At 43.9% G+C, this 12,778-nt stretch overlaps 1 protein-coding gene across 1 annotated transcript; it reads right to left on the reverse strand.

Annotated features, from left to right (window-relative positions):
* Positions 1-446: 446 nt before the first annotated feature.
* Cnpy1 (canopy FGF signaling regulator 1) lies at positions 447-7,374 on the reverse strand. The gene is given in 6 exon segments (XM_029535399.1): positions 447-877; positions 4,701-4,797; positions 6,479-6,682; positions 7,032-7,108; positions 7,111-7,284; positions 7,287-7,374. Coding segments are annotated over 6 exon segments (678 nt in total). The 3' UTR covers positions 447-839.
* Between the last annotated feature and the right edge of the window lie 5,404 nt (positions 7,375-12,778).

Consider the following 12,778-nt stretch of genomic DNA (forward strand, 5'->3'; position numbering starts at 1 on the left):
TTAGCAGAGACAATGAGAAGACCCAGGAGAAACTGCTATTACATTTTGTTACAGTAAGTGTGGTAAAGGTTAATATCCCTCCACATCCAAAAATAAATACATAAATAAAAGTCCCATAAAAGAGTGGCAAATCAGCCAGTAGGGAAATTTATACACTATGACAGCAAGGGGAAACAAACCAAGAGAGACTAAAGCGAGACCAAAAAACCTACTATGTGCTAACCTTTGTAATCATCTAAACTCTGGGCCAGTAAACTCTGATATGATGGCCAGTCCGCTGTGAGATGCATTCACTCTTTTATCGGTTCTATTGAATCTCCGGGATAAAGTTCTAAAATATAAGAGTTTCCAGATCTGTAAGTCCCATTCCTGATCGAGAGGGGTGGCTTTAAAACTACCACACAGAACCTTTCAGAATAACCAGCCCATGGCATTTGTTGCAACTGAATGCCTTGAATTTGTGGCTGATCAAGAATTTAAGAAATCAAACTGAGTTCTTCTGAAACTGCAAACTATGTATAGACATGTCAGGCTCATTTGCTAAGACCCAACCCTTAATTTCCTACTGACTTCAAGAAATAGCTTCGCCCTTTTCCCACGGCCAGATTTAATGCTCTATTGCCAACCCAGCTTCCATCCAAATATGCAAAGGGGTGTTCTGTTTTATAAACTTCTCTTCACCTAAGAGGAGACTTGGGGTTTATCACGATGCCGAGCAAGAGATTTTCAAACCAATATCACGCATGAGACAAGAACAGCAGACAGAAGATGAACTTCCTTATCACAGCAGTCACACGATGTGCAGGTGCACAGTTGGGCTGACTCCACTCCTCTCATACCTAGGGTTCAGGACTGTTGGTGGGAGTGCCACATAGATCTGGAAAAAGAGTAAGGTGTCACTAACCAGTAAATCCCAGGCCACTGAGCCGTTTTCTCTCCTCAGAAAGCCCATGCCAGCGGCAGCACATTTTAAAGATTTTCTTATTAAAAATTGTAAATACGTGGAAAATGAGAAAGGAGCATTTCCAACACCTACATGGATCCCAAGCCCAGTTTCCAGCACGATTCATGGGCCAACTCTACTGTCCTCATCCCTTCTTTCAGTCTTTTTTGAGCAAGCATCGTTTGAGACCTCCACAGGATTTGGAGCATTTAAGGATGATGTATGCAGGGCATTTCACGGTTAGAAAGGTGAAGATGCTGAGTAGGGAGGCACTAGCTACTTTGATTCACATTACTTTCCTTTTTAAAGCAAGGGTACCAGTTCTATTTAAGAAAGGCTGTGAATTACTTTAGCTACATAGTCTTTTTAAGTCTCCCCTCTTGGGTTGAGAAATCAGACAGAAGTGAAGATTCTCCCTCACTTAAATGTCAGCTAGCCATTTCTAGATACTTGCTATCTTATACCATGAGTTCTTAATATGTTTCTAAAGGTCGTAATTGTATATTTGTACAGAGTGATTAATATAGAATATATTTATTTATGTTTCCAAGAAGATCCTTACATCTCTAGGATATACTATAGCCGCTCACAATCCACAGCCTCATGCCCTCTACCTTTATGAACACAGATGCATTTTTGAGTCATAATCTATATTATATCATGGCTTTAGTCATTTTGATTTAAGATAACAAAGTGACTCCTTGGAGATGACACAGAAGATGTCATTGGAGAAACCTCGTTAAGTTACTTCCCCCACCCCTTTCTGTCTATGAAAAAAAATGAGAATAAGCCTGACTCCTCTGCCATACACCATGAGTAAAGTGTGCTCAGTGGTCCTTCTGCCTAGTGCATGACACCACAGTGGCACCCACAGATCCAGGCAGTGCCCTTCCTCAGTGAGATCTTCCTCATCCTTCAGATGACAGCAGTGTTTATGAGATTCTCTCTGCTATGGCACTTTATAATTAAAACATGGCCACCCTGAGATATAGACGGGTCCTCTCCAGCATTCCCCATTTATATCTGTGCATGAGGTGAATGCCTGAGCCTTGAATGTTGAAGAGCCAGTCTGGCCTCATATCTGTTCTGCCTCAAAGGGAGACAATCTAGATGAAGCAGGAAAAAGAAAAACTTATATATACAGTATGTTTGTTAGATATGGAGAGTAAATATCCAGAAAAATCTCTAATTATAAAAACATCTATTTTCTAAATAATTTTCTAAATAATTATTTATCTCCCTGTGACTAATGAACAAGCATTCCCCCAGTTCTCAGGATGGCAACTTACCCCCACATACCCCATCCTCACATATACACATATATACAGGACACAGCCCTGAGGCACGGTTTACATTGCTGAGATAAGGCACTGGCAAAGCCATAATGGAACGTAAGATATACTGAATCTCTGAAATCCAGCCGATACCGTGCTCTGGCAGAAAGGCCACTGTACTGTGTTGTAGATGACATGTCAAGGCACCAAGAGTTTTTCTGTGAAATGAAAGAGTCACATTTCATGCCATGGGTGTCTGAAGCCATCCCATGTGTTAAATCACAGGAGTAGCATGGCTTTGCTACTCTTTCAGTCACCAGAATTTGTTAATTTGTTTTTCTTGAGACAGAGCCCATGTGGTCCAGGTTAGTACTCCCCCCCCTCTCTTCTCTCTTCTCTCCTCTCTCTCTCTCTCTCTCTCTCTCTCTCTCTCTATATATATATATATATATATATATATATATATATATATATCTGTGTGCATGTGTATTTATGTGTAGACATCTGTGTGTATGTGTTGGAGGTCAGGCACAGGTAATCGTACATTATCCAATAACTACTTCATAAATATCCGTTACATACTATTTAGAGAATAGGGAAAACACTCACCTATTGGTTTTAGGGAGACAAAAGTTATTAGGAGAGTAGACATCACTAGAACTAGAGACTTGGCTGGTAGCTTGACATTTTTATCACTGGGTTTTATTTTAATTTTTTCCTGGCAATAATTTATGTCAGTCTGCATTCTACCTTGCATCCACGGTAGCTTTCTAAGGAGCTTTGTCTCTGTGAAACGCTAATCTGCCCCAGTTTCTGATTTACATATAAGCTGCTGTATCCATCACAAGCTTCATGAAGGAGCATCATCTGAGAGAGCGCTATCCACCATGCCAGGGCACAGTGGTGCCTTCGACTCTGCACACCCCAGCTGCTGCCAGGGAGAGCTGAAAAGCAATCCAATGCAGAGTCATCTAGTGTCTGTTTTCACATTAGCAGCTCTATCCCGCTCTTAGGTTTATTCTCCAGGGCTATGGTTCCCATTTTTATTTCCAATTACACCTATACAAAAACTGAAGAGAGGGTGCTAACATTACTGAAACTAAATCATATCGCTGAACCCGGGAACAGTCCTCCCTAAGAAGCTGAACTGAGAGGCAGTGACTCCCAGAGTCAGAACCTAACACCCCGTCAGGTCTTTCTGGAATGCTTGGGTGTTCATGTAGTCATTTATGGTGTCCATCACAGATGACTGTGGCTGATTCAGTTGTTCACAAGCAAGACTGCAGATTTCAAATATGCATTAATATCCGACATACACCTATCTCAGATGGACTGACTGAAATACCTCAAAAAGCCTTTCTTAGGGAAGTATGGCTATGAACTTATGTGACTGTCACACTTCTGTAATTAAATAACTATATAAAGCATCTCAGGCTGTTAAATAATCTTCTCTAATCATTTCTCCTGAATTTTTCTACATGCTCCCACTGGAATGGAATTCTAAACAGAAAGCGACCTTGTTGTCTACCCAGAGTAAGAAAACTTGAACTTTCTTGTTAGTGGGTTTGTGGCTCTCTTATCTAGAAACTTCTAATGACATTAATATGTAGCTACAAGCACACCGTGCTATTCCTTTGAGCACCATATTTGATGTGTCATTGGCCTGTGTATATCCTGCTGAATTTGATCTCAGGCTTCTGCATTGCTTACAGAGCACTACACTGGGTTAAACCATTGTCTTCATATGAACACATTCATTTTCTTAAGGATGTCTGAGAAGCTCTGCTCAGCAGACAGCCCGTTCTTATCTCTGTACAAGCATGTGTGAATATGGAGCAGAGGTATGCTCAAGCACACTGAGGTGGGGCTAGCCAGCAGTCACGGGCTTCATCGTGCCATATAGTACATAGCCTTCTGTTCATTATTTTCCTAGCGTCTAAGTAGGCATACATGTGTCTAAAAATATAAAGCAAGTATTATTTAAACATGTTGGGACAGAAAAAAAAACTTTTTAGATGAAGATACTCAGGGGAAAAGAACCTGGGAAAAATATCCAAATAACCCCCAACCCAAACAAGCAACAAACATAATGACTCTTGTTTTAAAATAAAAATCCTACCTTCTGTTGTTAGGACAAATACTTAAGCTATGAAAGGCACACATCCCTTTCTGGACCAGGATACAAAAATCTAACATCTATGGCTTTGGGATCACCCAGCTCTGAAAATCAGTGGTAAAGTCAAGCCTCAATTCTTTGAAAAAACAAAACAAAACAAAACAAAAGCAGAGAAGGAAAGTCAGCAGGAAGGCTCTGGCTTGGACTTCTGTAGTTCTCCTTTCTGGCACAGGGGTCTGGTCCCCAGAAGTCTGTGTAGAGCCAGGCTGGCAGTAACACAGCCATGCTACACTGCGGATGAGCTGTGCAAGGCTGAGAGGGGGCTAGTAAGTGAGGCTGGGAGCACGTGTTACATCAGACACAGTACCTGATTTTTCATTGCACAGCATATCAGCTAGATGGTTTGCCTCCTGGGCAATAAGTTCGAATATCTCATCCTCATACTTTTCAATGATGGCCTCGCACTGTAGAAACACAATAGCAACACGTGTGAGCAGAGACACATGGACAGGGCCCCTCATTAGCACAGACTACTGACATTTTAGAAGCTGAACAGAGGAAAGCATGTAACCAAGGAGGTCCATTTTCCTTGGCCCCTTTGGTTTGATATATCATTGCAAAAGAGTAACCTTAGTCCAGGAATGTTAATTGTATCATTTTTTTTCTGAGACTTAACTAAATGATTACTTTGTTACAAGACGGAGGAGGAGGATAAGGAGGAGGAGGAGGAGAAAGGAAAATGGCTGGCTGTGTTTATTTCTCTTCCTAAAGTGTGGAGTGCATCAGGCAGGAAGTAAAAGAAAGCTTTCCTTTCCTGGGCTTCAGCATTTTAATGACCACATTTCCTGGAAATGTTTAAACCGGTTCCCTTCCAATTGAACATAGTAATCCACTTTGTGGTTTGAAAATTTGAAACGAGGAGGAGTCTCTGCCTTCATAACATAGCACCTGCCAGATGCCACAGAACACTGCGCTTGTCTTGCTGATCAAGGGACATTTCTCTGTAGACCCTTTAGGAACCCAGCTCAAATCTTGGGTTTGCTTTCCAGAGCAAATAAAAAATAAAAATAAAACTAGCTGACACTTCAGGCAGGAGGAAGCACAAAGTTGTCATGGGGTCTGAAAGTGTTAAATTTTGTGTGTAGTTATTTCTCAAGAACTACCAGGCGGCCTTCTCTGGAACTGGAGGTTACTTACTGAGGCCCATCCACTGGAGACTTGTAAACCATCTCTGAGTTCATTAAGCAAGACTCTAAGATTTTAAAATGGCATTTAAAAATATTTAAATTCCACTATAATGTGTTTATTTAAAACCTGTGAAAGACAAACACGCTCACATCCGTGTCCGGGTTCCATGGGACTTTTAGCCCTGAATCGTTGCCCTCACTTTTTAATTAAAATGAAATCTCCAAATGTCAGCTACAGCCCCATGTTGGGGCTGAAGCATGCCTGACATTTTGGCCACTGTGTGAACTTAATAAATTTTTTAAACAAGGCCTGCCCATCACTGTGTGATTCTACAGCGTTAAGGGGAAATACATTGCAATGTATTTTTTGCAAGGCACACCCTAGTAAGACAGAGGTTAACTTTTTGTAAAATCAGTTTTAGTTCTTGACCCCAAGCCTTGGTGTAGCCTAGCCTGAGCTACAAAACTTGAATTAATCCTAGGAAAACACTCTCCCAGAGAAGCCTGTGGGGGTGGGAGAAAGGATTTTGGGGCCACTACTCCAACATTTATCTATACATATTTGTTAACGACTCCTCGTGGCCTCCATTCAGATTTCAGCCAAGAAACCACAACCCCTGCTTCCTTAGGCAACAATAAATGCTGAGTTCACTCCATACCAGCAGAATACCCAGACAAGCAATGTGCAAATGATGTCCATGTCCCCAGGACAGGGGACACAAGGCACCTTGGTTTTATAAAACTCCCTTCAGCTTCCCCATAGATCACTGAAGCATGCCACGACCCCTGAGATGTCTCACAAGCCAAGGCACCAAGTGTTCAATGAAGACTTAAGCTGAGGGGCAGCACAGGACAGCAGAGCTGTGAGTGTACCTGACTGTGCACTGCTCATCAACCACTCAAGAGTAGCTCTAGGAAGGCAAGGGGAACCCCAACAGGCTCTTAGAAGGGGGCTTACCGCGAATTTCAAAGGTCTGAAGGCATCAGAGTAAAAGAAGAACTTTTTATAGTCTTTGTAAATTTTGTCTCCCTTCCTCGGAGCATATCTCCTGAAATACTTCTGCTTGGTCACTGGGTCGTCCTCCAGCTGGTAATCGTTCATTCGCATACACACTTTATCCAAAAGGTCGATGAGGAACGCCTCGGACTGGGCCAGGGGAACCTACAAGAAGAACAGAACCAGCCAGGACACTTGCCCACGTCCACGCGGGTCCAATGAACAAGTGAAGGGATGGCTTCCTGCAACTGCATCGTTCTTTATGCAGCTTAAAGCAAGCTTAAATTCTAGTGAGAAAATAACGTGCTTGACAGTGGACAGTAAGAGACAGAGAAATCTATTTATAGATATCATTTTTAAAAGTTGTTGAGTAGAGGCTGAAGCACAGAAAATGGGAGGAGAGGGGAGCGTCGAGAGCGCATCAGTTCTGTGAGGAAGCCACACTTCTGCCCATCCCGCGTCGCGTTGCCCCCCTCGCCTTCCGGACTTCCCGAGGAGGCTATGCGGGGTCCACGCAGAGGTTGTCATGGGGCCCGGGTTGCCCCTCATCGGCCTCGGCTTGCTCTGGGAACAGCTGGCGCGCGTCCCGGGAGCCCCTCTCCCTCCGGGACCTGCCGGGGCGCGTTGGGATCCGTGCCACCACCTCCGCCCCGGGCGCGGGTCAAAGAGCACCCCGAGCCCTTGGAAACCGAGACAAAACCTTGTGCGGCGTCTAGACGGGTCAAGGTGCAGGAGGCCGGGTCCCTGCCGCTCCTTCCGGAAGGGGCGTGGAGCCGCCAAGGGCGTTCGTCCGGGCCCGCGGCTTTGCGGGCTTTCTCTCTCTCCACCCTCTGCTGATCAAAGAAGGAAGTTTGCATGACAACTGCGCTGAAAGGGGCTGCATGACAAATGAACTCGATTTCTGCAGTGTTGATATATCCAGCTCCTTTTGTCCCCTTTCACACGCAGTGTGAACCCTTCCGGTGCCAACGACTGCGCGACATTCACTGGCGCGCTCGGGGCGCACAAAGGGTCCCGACGTTTCCCCGCCATCTGGCCGCAAAGCCGATCCGCAATTAATTTGAAAGCGCGGATGGCGGAGCCCGAGAAGAACACTCCCAAATCGCCGCCGCCCCCAGCGTCCACCAGGAACCGACCCCAGACACGCACTTTACCCGGAGCGCAGGGACGGAGCACGAGGACCGCGCCGCACCTGCTGCGGCCCAGGTGAACCTCAGGCCACCAGGAACTCTCAAGGCTCTGGCTTCGCAAGAGCAATTAATTAAATGCGTCTGCGAACTAGAATGAGAACACTCCACAGCAGGTGTCAAGGTTTTGTTTTTGTTTTTGTTTTTGTTTTTCAAATTCACTAAACTAAAATAAATAAATGTCTACAGTGAAAAACCGAGATTCTACAATGGCACTTTCAAATACAAATGACATTTTTATCTGTGCTTTTCAAGCTTTATAAGTTGCAAAGAAGAAATTCACAGGTTTACTGGCACAACTGAAAATCGGATAGCTGATGACACTCCAGTAAACTCGGAGGGGCCACTGGGAAAGGCGCGAGATCGCAAAGGTGAATTTTCACATGAAAGATTCAAAGCAGGTCTTTAACACGAGGGCTAGGATTTTACGGGATGCCCGACTGTTGAGCATCTTTCCTTAACTGTTACATAAAAGTGTCAGTTTATAGTTGTCCACAAAGCAGGATTTTAAGTCACAGCGAAAGAGGGCCGTTCATAAAAAAAATAAAAAGAACCCTAACAGCAACTAGGAAGCTCATTCTCTCCTTCCTGCTCCTATGAAAAAAGCAAACAGGCTATGTGTGGGAGTGGGGCAGGGTCTTGGGTGGGACGTCTCAGGCGTAGGGAAAAGGGCCCTGGGAAGACCAGTCCGGTTACCAGGTCGGAAGGTCCTCACATACTAAGCGTGACTTCGCCTCCTTAGAAACTGTTCTGTTTTTCTTCCCTTTTCAAGTTGACCTAATACCGGGAGCCGTGTGCAGAAGAATGCTGAGTCTTATAAGTTTGTTTTAAAGTATAACCTTACACCTTTGGATAGGGAGGCGGTGTGCCCTCCTTTAGCACAAATAGGTGTGTGTGTGTGTGTGTGTGTGTGTGTGTGTGTGTGTGTGTGTGTGTGTGTGTGTGCGCGCGCGCGCGCGCGCGCGTGAATTTCTACAGGTTTTGTTTTGCCTTTTTTTTTTTTTTTTTAAGTCTGAAGATTGACAGCTTTTGAATGGCGTTAGCTAGCTAGCCTTTTGCAGTAGTCTTTAAAATCAGGCGCAGTTGCTGCTAAGGGCTTACAGGATGCTAGATAAGCATCTCCGGGTAAGGGAAAGGGAGCCCTCCCAACGTGATGGTGCCGAGGTCATTTTACCGAAGAATCTCCAAATTTTGGTCTTAAAATCCCCAAGCACCGTGTATTGGGAAAACATTTTAAAAAGATGTTTCTCATCACAGTTCTTCATACGTGTATTAACATTACATTAATATGACTGTACTCAGCTGAACCATCTTTGGTATATTTAAAGACTGTTCATAGAATGATTGACCCCCGGCCCCCCCAACCCCCTACCCCCGATTGTTCGGATTCTAAGAGTGCAGTAAGTAGTGAGACAAGTGGAATAAGAACCAAGTCTTTCTTTGTACACAGTGAAGGTTTTGAATGGGACTTGTCAATAAAGCGACTCCCTTTGTGATCTTCCAGGAACCTCGCCTCTGCAGGCAAGGACTGTCTCAGAGATACTGGCCTCATTAAAATATGAATGGAACAGGCTGCCATCACCACTGCTGTGTCGGTAGAAAACCCGTTCATGCTTCTGGAACAGTTTTCTTCCTGTTTTATGGGGACTTTTATAGCATGTTAGAAATGTAAAAGTGATCTGGGATCTTTTCCTTACTATCCTGGGGAACTACAATCAAAGTAAACCCAACACCTCCCAGTTTTGAAGCCCTCCTACACCTCTAAATCACATGTGGCAAATGCAGTATCTACCCCACCCCCTTAGGCTTCTCCTAGCCACTGGCTTGTGAAGTGAGCAAGGCGAAACAGAGTAGGAGGTACCACACCGCAACTTTGAAACGGAAGGAAAGTATCCGAAAATTCTGGTTTGGATTTGTCCACAAGTCTGCAGCAAGAGAGTTTGTTACAAACCACTATGACTACCCTTTAATAACAGCCAATTACAGCATGCTCCATGTTTTTCATTACTGTGTCTCTGTTAATCTTGTAGTAAATTTCTTGCTTGATAGCTATCACAACCAGGCAGGAATACAATTATGTCACAGCACAATGGACTTGCAGGCGCTGGTTGTGATGGGTCCCTCTTTGCCACCACAGCCTGACAGTCGCCAATAAACTTCATTCATCTTCATGGTTATTTTGTACTTTTCCTTCAGACATGAAGGTGGCATTTAACCTGCTTAGTGGTTGATAATTTCATATTGTTGCAAAGATTTTCCTTTCTTGAGGATTAGTTGATGTTGCTATTATTAGAGCTTTACAGCAAATATTAGATACAGTTTAACAGTTATAACTTTCCATCTGAAAAGAATGAACTCATCACTGGTACTGGTTAAAAGTCAGTATTTAGATACAAAAAGTTACAGCACCTTACCTCACTTAGGCTTGGATTCAGAAATTCTTGTAGGCTGATGAGACATATAACTAGCCTGTGTATTAATTGACTGCTATGAGTTTGTTGTATAACATTTCTTCATTCAGTACGCAAATTATATTGACTGGTTTTATAAGACAATATTATTACTATTCTAAAGGAATTCATTTTGATGAGAAATAATAAATACGGGATTTCCAGTATTGTGCACAGCAGGGGGAAAATTAGTCACTCCTGAACCAAACCAATAAGAGACGTTCTGGTACTATATTTAAAAAGCAGCTGGAGCATTACAAAATTCTCATTACTGGTGTTTCAAGATTCCAAAAACTTCCTGTTTGTACAGGTATGTCTGTGGGTTACACAGGCCCAGCAGTCACTACAGTATCCTTGCTTTTAAAGAAAAAACATTTCTTACAATCTGAATATTGACTGATTTGAAAGGCTATTTTTGCAAATGTTTTCTGTCCTTACCATTGGAGTATGAGAATACCTATCAGTAACATGCATTCTTAGGGAGTTGAAAAACAGTAGCAAAATGAGAACACTGTGATTTAGGGAATTTCCTCCCAGACTCCAGTCACATTTATTATTATTATTATTATGGAAGTTATCTTCAACTTAACAGTGGCAAAAGAGAATTTTAAAAACTCACAGTGTGGAACAGCATTGATGACCTCTGGATGGAGGAGGCAGCTATCTAACTCAACTTGATTTCTAAAGTTAGAAAGGACGTATATTTTTCTCATTATTAAGTACTAAATTGGCACTGCTGTTAGGATTCTCATTCAAAAATACTCTGCTATGTTTTTAAGCCTATTAAGTCTTGAACATATAACAACAAAAAAATGATGTGCACAGATAACCACGTGAATACAGGGCCACTTTCCAAGCTCTGTGAGGTCCTGGTCCAGGTACACTTTCACCGTGAGCTTAGCTTTGTTCTGAACCTAGCGGTGGGGAGTACTGCCAGGAGGAAGCCAGAGTGCCCAGTTGCAGACCAGAGGAAGATGAAGTTGTTCATTTAAGGCTGAGCAAAGCTGGAGACCAGCCCGAGCTACAACATAAGTTTCTGAGCAGCCTGAGCTATAGTACTCGGTCTTGAAAGGTTAAAATTTAAATAAAAATAAAAAGATTTTGCTTAATCATTCATTAAATAATTACTGGGCTTTATCTATGCTACAGACAAATGCATTTCCTCAAATACAAACTTTTAAAAATTATATTATTGTTTTATTTTATATGTATGGATATATGCATGTCCCTGTACCACATGTGTGCCCACAGAGGGCAAAATTATGAGCTGCCATGTGGGTCCTGGAAAATGAACCTAGCCCTGTGAAAGAGCACCCAGTGCTATTGACTGCTGAGCCATCCCTCCAGCCCCAAATAAAGATTTTCCTAAAGACTCTTCGTGTTTCTAAATTAACACTGAAATAAAATGTTTTAACTAGACTATGTTCCCAGTGACATCGAATGGTGGTAGTGTGGCCATGTCTATGTGTGGCTGCCGGAGACTGCTAAGCACCATTGCTGCCTCCTCAGTTTATAGTTTCCTTCCAGCCCAGCCTTGCCTTTCAGTGCCCTGTCACTGCAGACTTCTCAGTGGCTGCCTAAGCCGTCTGCTGAGCCAGCCAGGCCAAACGTGGTCCACTGCAGGAAGGGTAGCCGCACAGCTACTTTGTCTTTTCCATGCCATGGGCATGTGGCACGGATGTGGTAAGATTGCCATGTGAAGCCTGTTAAGTCTAAGAGGAAGATGGTCTGGGACTTGGTGAGTATCATCTCCACAGAAGGAAAGCACATGCAAACATCTATTCCCACATCCACAGGCATGCTTTCACACACACACAGCTGCTCAGACACAGCCAACACATACACACATACAAACAAACTCACACACATACACACATGCACGCACACATAGACACTTGTACATACACACAAAGACAAATTATGCAGAGAGTACCAACTGGCCTCTTAGCTGACAATAAACCTGAAGGCACTCTGTGACTGGCTTCTGGGTGGGGCTAGCAACGGCTGCGGTGGACTGCATACTAGGTTCCCATCCCTTATGAGACTGCTGGAATTTCTCATGAAAGTCCCTGATCACCTGGCCTCCACACCTCCATCCTGGTCTCACGCCCCCAGCTCACAGGGCTGTTTCATAGCCTAAGAACAAGCTTGTGTCTATGAATGAGTGGCTATCTCCTAGGTCCCTATCAGCTGAGGATGCCCTGTGAGCCTCGGGACACCCTGGAGAGTTGGCACAGGCTTTATGCCCCTCTCTGATGTATCCCTGTAGCGTTCATTTCCCTATTCAAAGGAACTAGGGAAAGCAGAGCTTCTGAGCTCAGGTCGCTGGCTTGAGCCCGGATCCCCTTCATATGATAGGAATCTTGGTGAGCAGAGGCTGAGCAACTCCCTGGGCCACCCACATGATCCTGCCTCTTGGCAGGCTATCTTCATAACTACAAGCAGGGGGAGAAAAGGGCTCAAACTGGGCTGAATTGAGGAATTGAGACCTTTCTACAGCATAGTGGAGCCAGCCTCTTTCCAAAGGCCAGCATGTGTCCTGATTCCTGGAGGTCACAGAGAGAAAGCTCTTCTTTCCGCGCCTCTCTCTCTCTCTCTCTCTCTCTCTCTCTCTCTCTCTCTCT

The sequence above is a fragment of the Mus pahari genome, chromosome 2, assembly GCF_900095145.1.
Source record: "Mus pahari chromosome 2, PAHARI_EIJ_v1.1, whole genome shotgun sequence".
Lineage (NCBI taxonomy): Eukaryota > Metazoa > Chordata > Mammalia > Rodentia > Muridae > Mus > Mus pahari.